Here is a 21,455-nt window from a genome sequence, read left to right on the forward strand (position 1 = left end):
ATTTTGACCGTTGAATCCGATGCGTGACCGCGTTCTCATCCAAACCGTCCCTCACTCCCTCCAAACGTAAAAGCGGAATTATAATAATAATAATAATGTCGTCTTTATTGCACAAGCGAATTTAGGACTAGATAGTCCTCTCTTACAATTAAATTGTTTGACTATCATATACATCCATGCCCTGGATGGTGGTCAAACCACCCAGGCGGGATTCGAACCCGCGACCTCCAGGTTAGCAGTCGGGGACTTTACCCCGGCGCCACCGAGGCCGGCAATTATTAAGCGGAATTCTCAAGTCATTTGTTGCTATATTCGAGGTCAAAATGCTTGCCACTATTTTTACTCAATGCAATTCAGACCAACAGAGATAATTGGATATTCTATGTGGATTAATTTTAAACAATAGTCTTTCAAGAGGTCTATGAAAGACACAGTAAGGTACCTACATGAAAGTATGGTAGAAACATATCACCCCTTGATTTTTACTCGAGCCACTGGTTATTCCATTAAGTCCTGAATTAACCTAATCTTAATACAGGTTCCCGTTTTTAAATATTGCTTTTATTTAAATTTATCGCTTGATTTTCTATGTACTTAGTTCTAAAGCTAATAATGGGAACAAAAAGATCTCAATCACTATTTTCGTTTGGATAGTGCAGTCCACATAAAATACCATCAAATTCAAATTTCTGATACTAATTTAAAAGGCCTGATACTTTTTTATTTTACAATAAGTTCGGCAATGATTAATGACCCATTACTGCCAACTTAACAAAATTCATGATGCATTACACTAGTAAATGAAGTGGCGTCAAAGTAATATTACTCAATCAATAATTCGGAAGAGGCTAAGGATATTGAATCCATGAAAATCTTAAATGGATCAAATTTATGTGACGCATTATTCTTATAAAGTTAATTATGTAAGCGCAACTGAACAGAAATATGGACCAAGGAAAGCTTCAGATTAGATATTAGGAAATAGGGATGTTGAAGACTTCTAGTACGTGTGTGAAAATAGCTGGACAGATAGCATAAACAAGGGCCGAACGGCGCCAAATGCTGGAAGTTGACGGTCATGAGACCAATTAGATATTTCTCTAATTAGCCATCAAAGATTCAATCAGTCTATCAGTTTTTGATGAAACAAAGGCCTCCTTAATTAACCGAAGATTTTTAGGCATTGTATTCGTATTATTCCCCATTTCGTAAAAGATGTTAAAATACTGTCACGAAAATAACTCAAATAATGATGATAATATATTTAAAGTATTTTCCCACGAGGGCTTATAGCTAAGCGTGGTATAAAGAAGTAACAGTAAATCAAATTATAAGCTAAGCGTGGTATAAAGAAGATTTTTATTCCAATCGAGTTTCTTTCCACCCTTCAGCTCCCAGGAAAAACGGCGTCGCACGGTCGGTTCGGAAAGGCAACAGATAAGACGAAAGGCTCGTTGAGAGGAAAATGGTTTTAGGCGAGAGGTTGGGAGTATAGATGCGGTGATGACTGATAACGGTGGCACCGCAGAAAAACAGAAGAAACGCTGGACATTCGGTAATTGATCTGTCATTAGGGATAGTGCAATAATTGATTAATCTACCGCGCTAAACTCCAACGAGCCCTGTCACGTTGAAACTGCACAGATAACGTGGGTCATTTCTGTTTAATCTTCTGCTAAATACAACTTCACATTTTGCTTCCGAATGATCGATAGCTACTTCTAATGATGCATCTGGATAGTATAAATACATTTCATAAATTATGTATGCATATAGAAAAAATTAATCCAACAGTAAATCAAATTATAAGATTAATTAAAAAAATACTGGTATAAAAATAGTTAAAAACACCTTATAATCAGGAATATAGGAATGAATATTTTACAATTAATAAATGATAATTGAAAAAGATGTATTTTTTTGTTTAATGGTAAATGTGTCCTGATGAGCAGTTGCAACAATGACACGACACGAACATTACAAACAAGCTTATCATGAAGCATGCCGGCATTCTCACTAATATTAAAGCAAATAAAAACAAAAGGTACTAGATAGGTCTCTACTATGGTAAATATAGATATAACACATTGCATAAGTGATAACAGTTAAAATAATACACTAACATGCACACGCCAATAATTAATGAATTAAAAGACTAAGAGGTGATAATAAAATATTTTGGAATTGATAATTTCTCAGCGAGAAGACAGCATTGTGAATGTTATCAATATTTGTCCTTCTAACCATCCCGCAATTATATTTACCATGAAAATATTACTATTCAACTGAATGAAATCACTTCTCAAGAATGTGCAAAAATTTGTTAGACTTTCCAACAGAGATCACTAGGCAATATTATTTTTCATGAATCATGACAATAATGACAAAGTTCTGAATGGACTAATTTATTTTTGAATAAATTATGAAACCAACACGGAAAGTCTTGAGAAATATTTAAATTCATTCTTTTGCAATAGGAAGTCTGAAATGATTCGTCTAAAAATATTCTTACCAAATTGAATTATAACTTTAGCGTGTTGGTTTATCTTTAATTCCGATAAATAGGTTTGTAACACCAAAAACTATGCACTGGTGTCTCAATTATTAAATTTAATTTAATGTAATGGATTATGACAGAATTTTTTGCATGAAATTTCATCGTAGAGTAAATTTAAGAGTATGGCATGCAACATACTTATTTAGCTATTATTTTGCATTACATGTACTCCACTTAGATATTGATGACTGGCGAGAGAGCTTTTTCCATTAATATTAATTCAGATTTCTGATCAATAATGATGTAACAACACTTACATGAGAGCTTGCCACATAGTATATTAAAAAAGCACTATTGGTTAGTAAAGCAAAACTCATTTGAAATTTCATAGCTAAGAATATTTTAGTGTAATTTGATCTAACATGTCTCACTGCTGTTAATCATATCATCAAATATTCTATGTAGCGTTTAAGTAATAAATAAACCATCCGATACCCATAAGGTCATTAAAATTTCCTCAATACATTATATTAATTTAAGTATTTTGGAACCCGGCATGCAATAACAATACCCTCAGCGAGTACCGACCACAAATACTCAGAAAATACATTTACATCATCATAGGGTGCTGATGATATCATTCACTCTTTTCCACCCGATCAGCATTAAAATTATAGAAGTTAAGAATGTATTGATCTAAGACATTATGATAAACACTAAAAGGAATATTACCGAGTATGATCGTTAATTTCTATACCAAACCGAGTGTTGAGTTCTTAGGAGAGAAGAAAATACTATGCTACTGTAAATGAAACATGAAATAATTCCTTAACTATACAATAAATCATCCTATCCATGTGTTAGAGGCTGTTATATATATATAATATTCTTAGAATACTATATATACTTGCGGAATCGTGAATTGAGAGAGTTCAATAGCATCAATACCTCAATGTTTGTTAAAAAGGCCACACCCCCAGGGGTGACTTCTCGATAGTGGACTTTGCCAACCAGTCCAATAGACTCACCTGCAGTTCGTTGACTAGCTTCTCGGTGACCTTCGGGTCGGGCGCCGGCGGTGGTGGCGCCGTGGCCCGACTCTGCCAGAACTCGGGCTCCATCTTGAAGGCTCGCGAGGTGACCTCGGTCATGAGAGCGGCCGCCGCTGCCGACGCTGCTGCCGCTGAAGCCGACGAAGACGTCGTGGAGAGGTCTTCGGACTGCGCCGAAGAGAGCTGCTGGTTCTGCTGTTGGGCCTGCTGGCCCTGCTGGTTCTGCTGTCCTTGCTGACCCTGCTGACCTTGCTGGTTCTGCTGACCCTGCTGGTTCTGCTGAGCCTGCTGGTTCTGCTGTTGTTGCTGCTGTTGCTGAGCCGCTTGCTGCTGTTGGGCTTGCTGTTGAGCCTGCTGTTGGGCTTGCTGCTGCTGTTGTTGTTGCTGTGCCAGTTGTTGCTGGTTGAGCTGGTGCTGGTGGTGGAGGAGTGGGGTGGGTTGCAGGGACTGGATGGGCCGCGGGGGAGGGGGAAGGGAGTGGGGGGGCAGGGAGGAGGGGGAATGCGGGGGGAAGAGTGAGGAAAACACCTTGGCGGCCGTGGGGAACGCTTTCTGTGTGGACCACTCGAAGGGGAGCAGGGGGAGGGCGGTTGAGGGAGTAATTTTTGCGGTCTCGTGCGAAGCGCTGGGGCTTCTTACCGTCTTACCGAAAAAATCGCCGCCCTCCGCGAAAAAATTGCCAAATGTTAAGATGGCAAGGGTGAGTTTGGGGAAAGGGTGGAGAGGGGTGAAAGGGGGAGGGTAGAGGGGGTGGGAGGGATGTTATAAAGTCTGTTCTCCTCCTGAGGGAAGGGTGGGAGTAGAGTTGACTCCTTTACGGATATCCTCTATCCGTCCGCTACCCCGTCGGGGGAGTAAGGATTTCTCCGGAGGAGGTCATACAAACTGAGTTCAAGTCCCTTGCTTTCGCACAAGCGTCGCTCCTTCAGTCCAAAAGGGGAGAAAGCACAGACACTCTGTCTCTGTGATTGAGGGAGTTGGCTGTGAAGCACTGTCCTCACTCACTGGATGTCGCGGAGTCCGCAACGGCCTCCTCAGGCCTCTAACCCTGGGAGGGTGCTTGCACCTGGAATGAATAGAGAACGAAGAATATAAATTAGTTGAAATAATATGCGTTAGATAACCATTTCCAATGCGGTGATTGATAACATATGATAAAATCCAGGTTCATAGGCTAGTACAGCAATGAAAGGAAATTATTTGAAAACGATGCTCAATAAACGAATTAAATCTCTAGAATTTTATACAGCCATAAACTTTCTACGAAATGAAAAAAATACGATAGAATCGGTCAATTATTTATGTGATAAAAATCGAAGTTAGGGTACATCCCACGAAAAGAATGATTCAACGAAATTAATGTAATCAGTGCTTAATTAGTGTCTCAAAATTACAAATAAAAGAACACGAAATGGCTGGATGTATTAATTTGAATTCTCATGAATTAAGTTAACTGGGCACCTGTGCCCGAAAAAGTCTATTCTCACTCTTTCAAATCAAGTGGACAAACTTACTGCAGCAAAAAAAAACTGGATTGACCAGGAAGAAAAACTGCACAATAATCGACCTCGTAGGGAATCAAATAATCAAGTAATTCCAGACACACTTGACATCCAGTTCGCTTAGCACCGAACAGTGAGACTTGCTATTGCATTGTAATTCTCAGCATCCCTCTCGTTTTCAATAAACGAAAGCGCGAGATGATAAAAAAAAAGTTTTGTACACCTATCAGAACCAACTTTGAACTGCACCAGCCAAACATGTTTCAAGGAAACAGGATCACCGCCTCAATACAAAGGACCTGCACACGACCGAACACATCGACTCCAGGAAACACAAAAACAATTTTTTATCCCATCCACACCCAAATACGATCCGGGGGAGCAAATTAGGCAGAACAATAACACACTTCTCCCGCTGACATAGCGGCTTCAGACCCTTCCGGGAAATAGGCTTGTCAACCCGCGGCGACTCACAAAGCTAAATAGGGAGGATTCTCTCGCGTGTTGGGGAAAAAAAACTTGACCACGCGACCGCTCCGGAAGGACTCTGGCGATGAGCGAGTTTTTGGGGGAGATGCTCCTCTTTTTTTCGCCTTCAGGTCCACGCGGACTTCCCCGGCGGAGTCTGCTTGGCTCGCGCCGCGAAGTGACGGACGATGTATTATATGGACACAAGTGGTCTCCACCTCCTGCCCGAGGCCGGAGATGGACTGGCGGCCGCCGCCCGGTAAATGGGAAGGGGTCCAAAGGTGGCGACGTCCGCCGCGGGACCGGTTGACCACCAGCGGCCCGCGAAGTGTTCCCCTCTGGACCAGGTGGGGAGCAGGGCGAGGTCCACGTACAGAGGGGGGAGATGCTAATAGGAACCAAAGCGTGCGTGTGTGGAAAAGGTAGGTGGGGTGAAAACGTGGTGGACCCTTAACGCAAACGCGTGCGAACAGACACTAACACTCTCAGGTCTCAGCAGTCGCGTGCGTTTTTTTTCTTCATCCCGACGTTTCGGGCGAAGTTTGAGGGGAAAACTATAGGAGGATGAGCGGACGGAGATTGGGGATTCTGTGAGGGAAGGTAGTTTGGTAGTAGTTTAGTCCCTTATTCCGTGCATGCAAAGGGTGGGCCCTATCTCCTTACGAATTCACAGGAGGGGAAAGAAAAAAAGAGTGGTGATGACGACGACGATGACTGTGGATGGAATGACTGCTAAGTCCCCTTAGGGGGAATTCAAATACAAAACTGAAAACAAGCGGCCCTTCGCGGAGCATGTAGCGGGTTTTGTGCATGAGGGGGAGACGATGGTTGCCGGGGTTCGGGTACAAAAGGATTTCCACCCTTTTTCCTCTTTTTTATTTTCCATGAAGAGAGATCGGCTTCGCTCATTTCGCTCGAGGGAGTGACATGTTTCGAGGGAGACCGCAGATCAGCTGAGAAGACGGGCTGTCCGCCACGAGGCTTTCCGGCGAACGACAAGGGATGCTGCCTCGCAACGGAATAATTAACCTGAAACTCTATCGAGTCGACAAAATCATATGCGTGTTTCGGGGATTATCAAGAGTGAAAAATGACAAAAATTCATTTCAATAAAAAGAAACATCTTTTATGAATAAAATCTAAGCTAAAATTATTAGTTGTTAATTCTTATAAATGAACTCCCAAGAAACGAATTTGATAAAGAAATCCATGTTTGAGATTTGAAATAAAGCAACGATGTCCATAAATAAAATGAAGTTCTTTTTCAACAGAGGGAGACATCTTTTATGAATGATATCTAGGATAATAGCATTAATTTTTGATTCCTAGAAATGAACTCCGATGAAACTTATACCTAATAAAGAAATCCACGTCTGAAATTTGAATTCAAGGAACCGGTATCCATGAAATGCAGTCCATGCGATGAAGAACGGATGACTTACACGTATCAATCAGAGGGCAAAATTAATTACCAGTGTCTTGCCTCATTTAGGAGAAGTTCACGCTGAATCGAAGTTAAAAAATGTAAGTACTCAACATAATTATTTTCCCCCCAAAGGACTTAATAGCGGTATACTAAATATTAATTTCAACGCCTAATTTGACTGCGATTGAACCGAAAAATCTAAAAATGAATAAAAAATTAAAACTGCCTTATTTGATACCATGAAATAAGTCGTATATATTAATAGAAAATATAGATACCAACTAGAAGTGAATGACTTCCAAAGTTAAAAAAATAACTAAACTATGCTAAAGACGAATTAAAATTCAGAAGAATTGGTACGCACGAATATTTCACAAAGGCGAATTTATTCATTTCTCCACATTCTTAATGAAATGGCTGGCAAATATATCCCAAGAACACTCGCCGTTAGCCATGCTATTCCCTACACGATTCAACTAACTAAATGTTAACTTTTCTCCCGCCAATATCAACTCTTGGTTTCCTTACCAAGCGTTAGACATTAGCGGGATAAATTATTATTGTAGACACACTGTTACTAATGTTGGCGTTGACAATATTTCCATGAATTTTGGACAACGGTATACTCTCTCACGATTACAGATACCCTCCCATCATTCACAAACCCTTGGTCATAGACACGGTCACTCATACTTGGACCTTCACCCGAGGGCAGCAAAAGGAAAAGGTCTGCTGAGTGGCGTTTCAATGGACGATTGAGAAGACTCTGAGGACTCGTCAAGAGGGAGTGGGGACAATGACAGGGGGCGAAGGTCGAAAAACGAAAATAAGAGGATGAAATCGAAAAAAAAAACAACACTAGCGCACCTTGATCGTCAGTTTTTCCATTCCATCCGCCCGTAGCGCTTCCCGCCTCTTCCTCACACTCTCCGGGAGATTCAAAACGAAAAATCCTCAACTTCGCGGTGCACTATTATTCTATTTTTTCATCCTTCCGTTCGAAGTGACCCAAGTAGTGGGCTGTGGGCTCCTTTCCCACGGGCCGTCAGCCCCACTCGCTCCGATCCGGACGTCCTACCCATCAGAACAGCGTCCGAACCCGAGATTTTTTGACCGCACTTTTTTTTCTCCAAATCCTCTCACAAGCACAGAACTCGACCAAGACCTTGTTCATGTAGGTCCCACTGTGGTCCGCGACGTATTCACCCGCGACATTCCCGAGAGACGAACACTTCACCGAAAGCGGAACGGAAAAGCACTCCCTACTTCCTCCGGAGAATACGGGGAGCTGGGTCCTCGGCGCTGCGCGGTCGGAGTGGCGGGCACATCGGCTTGCGAGGGCGGCGGAAGTGATCGGTTGAAGCTGCCGGACCAGAGCGTGCGGGGCCGACTGCTCTCGCCGCGGTGGTGTGGGGCTCTCTGGCCGCCGAAGCCTTGGGGGGTGGTCCGCGCGTAAAAAGGGGGTTGGTGAAATATAAAAACAAGCCGAGGAGAGAGGATCGCCCGTTGATGGAGTAGGGTGGGGCACGTGGTGGGGAGATGGTGGTGGAAAAAAACAGCACACACACACCGACGGTTGATGATCACTGCTACCGCGGTAGAAACGTCGAACACCAATTCGTCGTCACTAAATTCTGTTCTCTCTGGTCCCGTATTTAATTACGAAGGACAACAGGGAAGAAATGGAAACGTGGACATGTGCTTCAAACCGAATCGACGTCACAAAATCCTCTCTTTATCTCTACTACAGCGTCATACTCCTTAGTTCCACCACTTGTTTTATCCATGAAAAGATAGCAAGGCTGCTGTCGAAACGTCGGCAGGTATATCAGTCCGACTCCTCGTCTCGAACTCCTCTCCTCCTATCCTCTGATATCACTCTTCCTGCTCCGATCCTCCACTTGTTTTTTTCCTCACGACAACAAGGGCCAAGGCGGAAGTGGATTATTTTTTTTCCCACCCGAAGCAGTGCGTCTACCTCGACGACTCCTTCGCCCAGCGCCGGCCAGACGATGGCGATGGGTACGGGCTGGTCATCGAAGGGGGTGGGCGGCCGAAAAAAGCGGAGAGGCTGAGCATGTGTATGGCAGAGGGTGTGAGTGGTAGCCGAAGAGGAGGAGGCGTAATAATAATGAAGACGGAGAGAGAGGAGGAGGAGAGGCGGGAAGGAGGAGAGAGAGAGAGGGGGTTGGTGGTCCCTGGCGCTTGTGATACACCAGCCGGACCCCGCGAAGACAGCCGACGACTAAACTCGGAGTGGCCAAGTAGCAACCTTCCTTTCCCTGACTCTTACCCCCTTCGCCTCCTCCCCTCCCTCCCCCCCAGCCAACCCTCTTAGATTCCTCCTCCCCCCCCCTTCAGCCAGGCGCCCCTCCTCCTCCTCCCCCGCCTTATCTACCCCTCCCAGTTCTCTCTCTGAGAAGGGGGTTTTCTAAGAGACCGAGTCCTCCATCTTCCACTTACTTCCCCTTCCTTCAGATTCTGCGCCTTGGAGACCTCCGCGCGAACCTCCCCAACCTCCTCTATCCCACCCTCCTACTCCTTTCAATTTTTTATAACTACCCCCTCCCTCCCCTTTATTTGCCCCCCCCCCTCCGCCGTTTCTTTCTTTCTTTCCGTACACCCCCGTATTCCTTCTCCCCCCCACCCGCGCTCCTTGCGGAGGGGTTTGGGTGGGGTGGGTTTGAGCGCCCGAGGGGGTATGCTATGAGGTCGGGAGGGAGAGAGGGGGTTTCGTTGCGGAGGGAGGTAGGGGAGGCCTCGATGGAGTGTGGGTGAAGGAGGGGTGGAGGGGGGGATATGTAAGGAAAGCGACGCCCCCGACGCCCAAGTGTGGAAGCTTCGGCAGACGTAGATCCGATCCCCGAGCGAACGGGACGCATAGTTCTCTTCTCATTCTCAGTCTTACTTCCTGGCGTGTTCATTGTTTATTAAAACTTACGTCATTAACCTAAAATATTCAGGGTTTCATAGGGTGGATCATCGTCAACATCTACCAGTAAGTGCTTCAGGAAAACCTTTTTACCCATGTGAAAAAGCCATTGGAAAATATAAATATTTGAGATGCAGGTGATCATTTTTAAGGGTATACCATGAGTGGAATTGAACAGAACACCCTCATCGATAATCAGATTCTTCACAAATATGAAAAATTCACTCATTCATGCGTACCTTGAAAATTTATATATAAATATAAGAGACGCTTACTTAACTCTGAGGAAATACCAATGAAAAACTTTTCTATGCTAGATAGAGCTAAATAATGACAAGGATATATGATACATATCCTGAATAATCTAAGTCAATTTCGTTAGTTTTAACCAATTTAATCGTCAGGAAAACAAGACAAAATCATGCCGGTCGACCGTAGTGCGTCCTACTAACAGCCATTTTGCGGTTTTGTTGAATCTTCGTTTTCCCTGTCTCAATTTTGTAGATATCGTAGTCGGGGATTGGTTCATATTTTTCGGATACACTCGCGTGGGTTGTTTTGAGTATATTTTCGCCGTGGTCCCACGAAGCGACTACAGATCGAAGTTCAACTTGAGTTCAGGTGAAATTGCTTTCACGAAACCAGCAATCAACGCGGTGGGAACCCGGAAAAATGGAGAAATCCTCAACTTGAATACATTTCACACAGGCCAACGAATTTAATCATTGGACACAGGAAAGCTGAAATATCAGTCATCCATTATTGTGGAATTTTTATAGACTAAATCCAGACTTGAGGTGTTTTCATTTATAACAGATTCCGAGGGACATTATTGATGAGGACTTTCTTCATATTTTTCTTCATATCAAATGCTTTGAATGAATGTTTTTGTTTGGCCTTCTACAAAATCATGGAATCTTCTTCGTTGAGTTTTTTTGTCATCTTAATCTGCCATCAGTGCAATAAATTAGGAAGTTATTCGTACTATTATTTCGTGACTTTTAGAAGTATTTAGTTGACACTTGCCGATTGACTGTCGAGCCATAATTATAATAACGTACTACATTTGAGTCCACATGTAACTAAACTTCTATTTAATGTACAAGAGAATTTACTGGCTAAATCAGTAATAGTTAATTATAGGAAGTTCGCAAATACTTGCGAATTCATTTAGTGTTTTTACTGATATTGAACTTGATATAAGAGTTATGTACTCTTAGTCAAGTAGGTACAAATAAGTTCCATGTAGCTCCTAGAAATTCCCAAATTTGTAATATTATAAATGAAGTAGTACAGTAGCTAATATTTGTACCTAGTAGAATTACACCATTTGGTCATTGTGAAGAAGTCGATGCTCCTTTCATTGCATCTATAGCCGCGCCATATTAAGCCTAGTTACGCCAAGTTCAGTCAGTATGAACTAGGCCCAAATCCTTCCCCGATTATTTTCTCCCTCTCTGCTTCACCTTGGGTGTCCCTCTTCTCGTCCTCGTCCATCCCTAATCTCACACGGCTGACGTCGCGAGAGGCGTTAAATCCTCTGATATTCACACTAATGTGGACGGCTCGCACGTTGCTGCATTTGCACTCCGGTGGGAGGCCGTCCCGACTTCAGGTTGACACGGCGTTTCACCGCTCGCCAACAGGTCCACTTCTCGCGCGACCGAAGATGAGTTTTCCGCGGTGTAAGATGCGTGACCGTGTGCTCGACGAGTGGAATGGGATGTTAGCGCTGTAACGGCTTGATTTGAATCGCAGTGGAATGTAACGACGAGTTTGGAATCTCATCGGAAAATGGATTGGTCTCTCTGAGATTTCAACAAAATATTACACAAAGATCGCTTTTGATTTAAAATGAAATAGGAGTAATGGCGCAAATTGGCAAAATGGTGAAAGTCCACTCGGCAGGAATTTGAAATGAGGAGTTTTAATGCGCATCATTGAGGGTACCCTGGGTTTTGCTTCGATTTCTTTCAATAAATAGGTATTGCACATTTTAGCTCATTTATTAGATAAGAAAGGTTGAAGTGGTGGCTCAGATAGCTTTGAATATGTATTGGGAAAGTGATTTGTTCGAAATTTGCCGAATGGACTTCCGCTATTTTAGAAATCACGGATTCAATTCATAACATATTTCTTAGAAAAGAATTAGTGGAAAGCAGAAAACTTTTATTTTGATTAACGCTGAATCATAAGGTTGTCAAAGAATATAATATTTCATAACAGTCAAAAATCATGTTGAAAGAGCGAATATTCATGAAGCGAAGAATGGGCTAATTACTTGACCATTATTTGTATTAAGCCATCTTTTAGCGCTGTAACCAATCGTAATATCTGGTTAGGTGAGAACTATTATTTTAATCCGAAATTTCTCATTAGTCTTTCACGGTTATGAATACAAAATGTTTAGGCTCCATTACGTAAACCGATGTTAATAACGTTGAGTAAAAAACAATGTCATAAAATAGGATATAGCTGACTCAAAGGTTTAGGCATACATATTAGCCGTGAAGGTAATCAGAGAAATTCATAACTTTCCTCATGCCTATGAATCGCTACCTTTGGGTCACACATAGCTATCTGTTGAGAATTTCATCAATTACCCCCTCTCAATAGCCTCTCATATTCTTAGCTTAAAAGCAGTTTGAAAGCTTTCAGCCTCGCTTGAAGAGCCAATCTGCAAGTAATTCACCCCTGCTGATTTTAAATCATTAAAAAATATCATGAAAAATATTCAAATTTTTACACTTATAAAAGGCTCAACCGAGGCCCACCCCCTTGCTCTCTTTCACTATTAAAAGTGCATTTTATGCCATCACAATAGCTTAAGACAAATATTCGGGGAGATAATATTGTTTGTGTTGTTCAATAACCAAAAATATTGCTTTACATGTTAGGTCAGCGCATTCAGTTGCGTCGAGGCGATAGATGTTCACATTGGACTAATCGACTAATCTAAAATGTGTCTTTTTGTTATTACAGACATTTATATTTCATAATAAAAAACCTAGAACAAGAATATTTCCATCACCGACTTAAATTTCATGCAATAAGAATAAGAATAAAGAAGTCTCACTTTTATAAACAAATAGATCAGAAAAGATCAGATGTGTACAGTACATCATATAATTTTCTATAGAGAGGGGAATTTGAAAGGAAAACTGGACAGTGAATTTATGAATAAGGAGAGGGTTATTTGTACCAAGCATTTTAACTTATATTAAATCAAAAGATAATTAGCGTAAAAAGTACGATTATAATGTTAGAATCCAACAAAGAGGCATGAATGAAGAACTGTGGAGGCAGCTTACTACATTTTAAAGCGAATTGAGCAAGACTAGCAAAATGAAACGGACAACAAAAAAATAAAATAACACCGCATCTAACAGCTAGATCGGCTCCGCAGAGTACATTCGCGTAATTGAGACGAGAGGAGAGTCTTTGAAAGGGACGCTGCACGGTGCATTTCTGCATTAGAAGAGGGTCGCGGGGTCCGCGGCCAAACAAAAGTTTAGAATGGGACTTGTTTTCTAGAGCGCGCGTGTCCGAGTCGTAGACCAGAGCCTGCTCCCTCCTTCCCTAGCTCCACGGCCGACATCCGCGGCGGCCGAACCCGCGCGGGCCGCCTGTCGGACCATCGCGGTCGTAAATCAAAAGCGGCCACCCTGAGAATAACTTGAGCCGGACTTGCACACGAGGACTCAAACACACGCGGAGGGAAAACAAGGACGAACGGGGACGAATACTTCTACTGTATACACGTACGCAAACGTTCGCGCAAAGAGATGCTCTCGAAGACTAGACCGCGTCGAGTAGAGGAGTGGAAAAAAAACGATCATAAGGAAGTGCTTAAGACCTGCGGGAACTTCTGGAAAGGGTGGAGTGGAATCTCCTTCGCTCTCTTTCCCAGATCAAACTTTCCGAAGGCGAAGATTAACGGCGTACGGATAAGAGACGAAACTGGATTCTTTCAAAGACGGCGTGAACAAGAGAATGGAAGGAAAAAGGATTGATTTGACGAAGCGTGAATGTTCCATCGATGCGTCCCGTGGTGCACTGAGCTCTCTTCCGCGGTCCTATCACAATGAAGCCGCGCACCATTGACAACGGAACAGGTTTCGAACCCGGGGCGGGGTGGACCGGAGACCACAGTAGCCCGCGGCGCGGTCACGCACAGCGGAGCAAATAAGAATGCACCCGGGTTGATTTATGCAGATCACTCCGAATGTCTGCGATGCATTGGTGAAGCCTTTTCAAAACGATCGGAAACCGAATCCATAGCACATAAATGTTATTTAATCGAACTGGGATGGTTTCTTTCCACCTCCTTTTACCTGTCATCGACGCAGTATCGGTTTCATTTCTTTCTTTTTTCCTCGCCGCTGAGCTCCTTTGGTGAACCGTGTTTGGAAACGTTCTCGTTCAAATGAGTATCGAATTGTGGCTCGAGGGGATAAGTCACATTCGCGAGCAGGTTAACCCGCTAAGTTTCCAAATGATGACCCTGGGTGATTAATGACGTTCCGATTCAGGGATCCCTTGGAAGGAAACGTGAGGCGATCATTCAATATCGCGTTGACGTGATGACAGGGAATGGAAATCGCGAACGGAAATAAAGAAATACGAATATTAATTCCATCTTGCGGCCGTATGCATATCAGGACCGGATTCGTGAGAGAATTATGCTCATCTAAGTTGGTGACTTTAGCCATTACCTGTCTCATGAGGTGAGGTTTGAAAAATGGATCTAGGCCCTGCTATGTCAATCTATAACCTACGCACCTTTGAGTGGTAAGGTTTCTCATGCTACTTTGCTCCCTTACATCAAGCAGAATAATTCCGATTGGAGATAAAGCAATTAGCCGAGCATCACAAACGAAGTTAGAAAAAATATCATCTCATTTTCCTCCACTAAAACGAACTCTCAGTAAATGGTAGCATAAAACTTTGCCGTTGATAAAAAATATCCGGATGATCTTCTTTTAATTTAATAATTACAATCTAACACAGAGAGTATCTTTATGACGGAGGTAAACAATCGCTATGAGCTGTATTCCCGAATTATTTGATGCCGCTTCTTTTATGTAACTTTTTGCCATATTAATTTACTATTTGTTAGACCGCAATCCCTTCAAATTTCTGCGAGCATTTCATCAACTATCGGTCAGCCAGATTTTTTCCGTATTTGCTATACATGTTACGATTCTCTCATTCTACAAAAGAAAGTTTTAGGAGTTGTTCAGTTCTTTTTGCATGGTGCAAGAAAATAAGTATGCTTTACAACGCAATATCGGCCCTTGAATGCTTACTGGGGATTTAATTAGTTCATGGATCGTTTTGAGTAAAAATATTCATTACCTGGGAGCATTGATTGTTCAAAACATAGAGAAGATGGTTAGATTTGCCCACGTTTCGAAAGTAAGAAGTTCTTTTTCCGAGGCAAGACTTTGAAACCGAGCATCATGCAAAGGTGACACACCAGAATTATACCAGACAGACTCCCTATCAGGAAATAATAATAAATATTATATAAAATTCTGACTAAAGGAAAATAAAATTCTCAGGCGCTTAATTTCAGGTTTTCCGTTTTTTAACTCTACTCGTACTTCCCCAAATGTATATTTGAATCCGCCTCTGGTCAGGAAAATATTTCTGCGGCCACCATGCGGCGAACAAGTAGTCAACGGAGTTCGGAGCACAGCCGACCTCGAGTAAGGCTTTGGAGAAGGGACGAAGAGTGGGGAGATCTTGGGGAAGCCCGTCCGCCCTACACCCCGCTTCCCTCCCGCCCGAAGAGAACTTCGTTCCCGCTCGAACCCAAAACCCGAGTCGGCATCCGCCAAACCACTTCTCTCTCTCCCTTTCTCCCTCGGAAACACGCTTAAGGCCGCTTACTACCGACTACTACCTCCGCCGATGAAGCCACGAATACTAAGACGCCCGTCTTACGCACCATCGAGGTGTGCCGTCGAATGCGTAGCTACTCGGGACGGGTTGAGGCGAGGGTGGGAGTTGCTTGGGAACTCTCGGAGAAGACTTTCCCCCTCTCAATTATACACCCTCTGGGACCGTCTACTCCTCAACTGCCGCTGTGAGGAGTGAAGGTGGGATAAGAGAGTGGAGGAGATGTGCTTCTCCTGTGCAACACCTTGCTCCTATCCCACGTGGGAACGGAAATAACTGCGGGCATAAGTGACAATGTGGTGGAATAATTACTTGCACTATTTAAATGAGATTCTAATTACAATGTGGTTATTACATTCCTCTCTCTAATAAATAGTTAAAATTCCCAGTCGGAAGACCTAAAATATAATTCTCGCGAATCTCCAATTAGAGTTTCAAAAAAATATAAAAAATTAAACATTTTCTACCAGTATTGGCGAGGAAACGCATATATTTTCGAACATTCATAGCCTTTTGAAAAGATGTATTCCTGGGCAGGATATGCATCTGAGGATGAAAAAAATTTCGAATTTGGAGGATTAAACATATTAGATTCATAGAGTGCAATCATTTATTGTACATTAAAAAAATTACGCAAATATTTTTCAACTATAGTCAATGAAGGTATATTGAGGTTCACGTTGTTACAATTACGTTGAGAAGTAAGAATAATTCGCTATCTTATTCAGTAGAAGTTTACGTTTTTCGGTGATAAAAGAATGCTGGAAACGGCAAATACCGGTTTAAGGCATCCTCGTATACTTATCATGTAACTATCTCGCCTAGTGCTCCTATGCGATAATCATATTCTGTTGGTAGCAGCAATGGATAATTATTATCCTCTTAATTCTCTAACACCTCAGTAGCTCTTCAATACCCAAATTTAACCTCTGTGAGAGAGGTTCGCACAATTTGTATACACGTGCCCTTGATCACTGTTGAATTTTGCCAAAAGTTTCCTGAAGTACTACTTTCCTGGATTATATTTCTCCTCCGAGCTTACCTTTTGCTGCCTTATCTAGGAGCGGGAGAGAGTTAATCTTCATATTGCATTGAAATAAAACGAATGTACCCCAAAAAAGGATCACTCAGAAAGATTTTTTGAATCCTACAAGCAGGAAAAAATATAATTGCATCCTTGTAGCATTACGAGTAAATAAAAGGGATGAAAGTTAAATTAATTTCGAATGAAATCGTATGAGATGGTGAATGGGGGTGGCAATAGATTACTAGGGAATTTTTCTTACTCATGACCCAAATTAGAAATAAAACTGATGCAGACGAATTACTATACTATTCCAAACCAATGAAGTAGTCAAGAATTAAATTTTCTCGAGCATTTATTGCTATTTGACAGTTTATTTTCATCTGAAATCGATGACTTGGATGTAATGTTATATTTATGTATTACAGAAAAATAAAAGTACGTCTTTTGTTTACTACTTATTTAAATGTTCAGAAATAAATATTTCATCCGCTGAATGGGGTATTAATACGATGAAGATATCAAAAAGCTTACATAATAGCAGAATATGCTATTGTGGTTTTTCTGATAGTAATTTCCAGCCTATTCGGTTGAGAATTATTACTTGCTTGTGATAAGCAAACCTTAAAATTGGAAATTTTTACATTTAATGTTTCAAAAACTAGCTAGAATATTCTTATCAATGGTGATATCACTGAATTCTACCGGGCGATGATTGAGAATTTTCTTGATTATTGTCATAATCATTATATGGCAGTTGACAATGATAAGAGGTCCTATTTTGTTTCAGGGGAAGAATATTTTCATCAATACAAAATTTTGAGGGTTAGTTTATAAAAATTTCCAAGTTTTAATTTTACAAATATAAAATGACGAAACGTTGACAAGGGAATCGGTTATTTTAAAAATATTTTTATCGGACTATTTCAAACTATTGGAGACATAAAAGATTTTTATTACAATATCAATTTTTACTGTGGAATGTGATGTGGGGAATATCGAAATGGAAAGTGACTGCTAGGAGAGTGTAGTAGGTTGCACGGAGGCAAGCGTTGCGGGTCGGGGAGGATGGGCCCTCGTCCGGCACATGTGCTGGTGGGGCGGTGCGGGGGCGGCGGAGGTGGGAAGGCCACCTGCCTTCACTCTCTCCACTTCATCGCCACCCCCTTAATCAGCACGAATTCCCGATCCTTCCTACCCTCCCCCGCGCAGCAGCGAGGAAAAGGGAAACGGTTATTTTAGGTGCCGGGATAGGGTTAAACTGACGATCGGTGAAATTGGACGGGCGCGTGTTGATGGGCAGCACTTCGGAGGATGTGCTTTTTTTGTTTTATCTTCCATCTCTCTCTTTATTTCTCTCTCAACCCTCTCCTCAAGGCACTACCTGAGGAAGTTTGTGAAAGTTAGATAAGACGTTTTCTTTTTCTCTGCAGATGTTACGGATGGTTCATACGTCGAAGGAAGGTGCGTCGTTTTGGGTAACTTATAATAAGGTGACTAGGCCCAAAGCCTCCTCTTTGAGAATTATGAAGCGTACGTAAGATTTCGTTGATCGCAATAGTTTCATTTTATTCAGCTTGAGAGATTGGAAAAAAAATACTAACAACAGGTATATAAGGTTTCCACGGATCAATATGGTCTCATTATGTTCAGATAAAAAATCATGAGAATCGGAATACGAGAAGCATTTGGCCAAGCGCTATCATTGTCTCTGGATGGGAAGGTTTACGATGGAAGAAAAAGTCACCACGTGTTGAGGTAAATAACAAGTAGGATACTCAACCTCGCTGTAAGGTGATCACTTCAATTTGATTAATTTTGATGGTCTTCCAAATAATTCAGCAGCCACTATACAAATTTGGAGAAATTAAATGTCTGCATTCAATGATTTTCCGATTAAGTACAGCAGATTTGAAAACGATGACTTTAGTTGATGGTAAAATTCAGCTTAGCCAATTGAAGCTTCAGAGACATCTTAACTATTTAATATTAGTAGTAAGGAGCAGTAAGAAGAATTGTTCAAAACTCATTGTTTCGATTAGAAATGTTATATTTAAGTGAATGAAGGTTGGCTCAGAAATTTACAGCAGTAACCACACCTTGTGGTTAATATATGGTAAGGAAGGATTTTGCTGGGAAACCGCGTGTATTTCGCTATCTCGAAAAATTAACATACGAATCCAGTTTTATTCAATGTAATCGTATCCCCTCTGTGATAAATTCATATGAATTACTGGACACTTTGCAAACCAGTTGGTTGAAACGCCGCTTGCAGTGACAGGGGTGAATAAGTCATGCATACACGTGAAGTGTCTACACATTGTCGTTAAAACATGGACCATACCACAAAATAAATGTATTCAACACATGAGCATGAGAGGAAATAAATGTATTTGTGAATAAAAGCAAACTTGTTGAAAATACTAGCATAGATGTATAATGCACAAATCACATCAAAATTTTATATAAATATGAGCTTTGCACAGCAACAAAGAGTAAACGTAAATTATGATAAGATGCCCTTTGCGAAAGCAATTTTTCTGTGACGGCGCGCTTAATTCATTTGGACACTGATGTATTTAGTCAAAGATACCACGATATGGAGTCAAGTAGGATACCCTCATGTATATTATTAAAAAATCCTCTTAAGGTAGAAATTGCATATCTATCTCTCAAAGTTAACGGACGCGCTAATCATTCCGATGGGAAATGTGAACGCTATAAGTAAATATGGAAAATAAACCGATCCGGGCTACTGAAGGAGCAAAGAACATTCGTTTGGCATAACAAACCTTTGCACAGACAAATTATAGGAGTTACTAGTGCAATAAACGCAAGAGAAATTCATTCAAATAAACATAAACATCATCTAAACATAAACAATGGAGAAATCACTACTTTTGGCGACAATCGGGACGCGAGAATTGCGGAACTTTGTCCAAAACACTGGCTCTCTCATGAAAACACTGATCATACCTGAACCGTTCAGTAAAACCTTTCCACGGAGTAAACAAGCCTTCCTTCCAGCGATGCATCCTGAGCCCCGTTTTCGCGAGGGAAGTATCGACTAGCGGCTGACGAAGCGGCCACATCCCGGCGACGTATTCAGGCGGTAGCAATGAAGAGAAGTCGGCAGAGCGACCGAACTGCAGCGGAACGCGATGAAGAATAAGGAGTAGGAAGGACTTTTTTGCTGAGGAAGATGACGCAGTAGACATCGCCGGAAGAGGTGGAAAGGAGGACCCCTTCGGAAGAGAAAAGGGGTTTTGGGGAGGGGTTCGGAAAAAAAGGGTTCGTGAGAGAAGAAGAAGGTCCCGTAAGGTGGGAGTTTCATGCGGTGGATGGCGGCAAAAGGGTCCCTTGAGGGCACTGGCCTCGCGGCGGAGAACGAAGGGGTCGCCCCGTGGGAGAATCGTATCCGCGCTCGGGGTGGGCCCGATCCTTCACGAAAGAGATATAATAACGTCGGAGGAAAGAGAAAAGAGACAAGGAATGAAAAAAACATTCCGCGGCGGTGGTCGGGCCATTGCAAAGGGTCGCAGGCCCGGGACACCCTTTCTGAACGGCAGCCCGGGAAGGGTAAAGGGTTACCTTGGGCTCGAGACAAAAAAACAGATATAAACGGGATCGCCAAAACAATGGCATCCGCGGAGATTAAGGGGTCTCCCTCTGTTTTTTTCTTCCTCCGACATATGTATATTCCATTTCTCTCTCTTCTTTCAGACCCGTCCTTTTAACTCTTTCATGGGCTCTAATTTTTTTATATTTATTTCCGAACCTCCGACTGGTTTGGTGGGAGGTGGGTCGGTAGAAATTAAACCGGGACAAAAGGGAGGCCCACGGGGCGATTCCATGCCGGGAGGATAAGGAAGAGAGATACAGATTTCCGTTGGCGGTGCAAAGCAGGCCTTCGTGTTGCTTGAAGGAGGCATTGGGACGACTCGGACACGAGAACGGGGTCCCACTCCGTGGCGGGGACGTCGGCCGGCGCGGCCCGGAGAGAGGGCGAGCTGAGTGCCGGATTTGGTTCTCTGGGGAGCGGGTGGCGTGGCGGTCCCGGCGTTTGGCGGCGCGACGCCCGGCGTCTTCGTAACCAGGGCATCGAGCTTGGAAGTTATACAACGCCGTGGCACTACCAGGGAAATATTTCAGTGGCGATTTCGATGACGACAAATGGATTCAGTGTACTCGTGATTTTAACCCACCGTAAAGTGAGCGTTAACACTGACTTCAAGGCATATTTCAATTTGCTGACTCAGTTATGACCAATGACGTGCTGAAATTATTCAAACCACTCTCGCGATAGCAAGATCACTACATAACCTGTGCACAAACATACCCTCTTCATGCATAAGTGAGAATTTAAATACTAATTTAGAAGATCACCGCAAATACACTTATTACATTTCAATGCCAACCGGTATAAAATCGTGATTAGCGCTGCAATTGCTCAAATCACTCTCGTGCTACACAGTTACCTCATAACCAGTGCTCAAACATTCCCTCCTCTTGTACACGTAAGAAATGAAATAAAAATTCGAGAATCACAGCCAATACACATATTTTAATTAATTATGAAATCGTGATCATTGTCACCAGGCAGGATAATACGATGTTGGTCTCTTCTAGTGATCAGGCATTGGATAATTA

General features: G+C 42.4%; 1 protein-coding gene and 1 long non-coding RNA gene across 2 annotated transcripts in view; both read right to left on the reverse strand.

Annotated features, from left to right (window-relative positions):
- Positions 1-3,806, reverse strand: part of LOC124158211 (zinc finger protein 543-like) — a 155,917-nt gene extending 152,111 nt beyond the window's left edge. Inside the window, exon 1 of the mRNA XM_046533400.1 lies at positions 3,526-3,806. Coding sequence (XP_046389356.1) covers positions 3,526-3,648 — 123 coding nt within the window. The 5' untranslated portion in view covers positions 3,649-3,806. The remainder of the gene's footprint in view (positions 1-3,525) is intronic.
- A 93-nt stretch (positions 3,807-3,899) lies between these two features.
- The window catches only part of LOC124156906, a 352,033-nt gene continuing 334,477 nt past the window's right edge, over positions 3,900-21,455 (reverse strand). The window contains exon 8 of the long non-coding RNA XR_006864426.1: positions 3,900-4,615. This is a non-coding gene — a long non-coding RNA (uncharacterized LOC124156906). The remainder of the gene's footprint in view (positions 4,616-21,455) is intronic.

Source organism: Ischnura elegans, chromosome 4 (genome assembly GCF_921293095.1).
Source record: "Ischnura elegans chromosome 4, ioIscEleg1.1, whole genome shotgun sequence".
Taxonomy (NCBI): domain Eukaryota; kingdom Metazoa; phylum Arthropoda; class Insecta; order Odonata; family Coenagrionidae; genus Ischnura; species Ischnura elegans.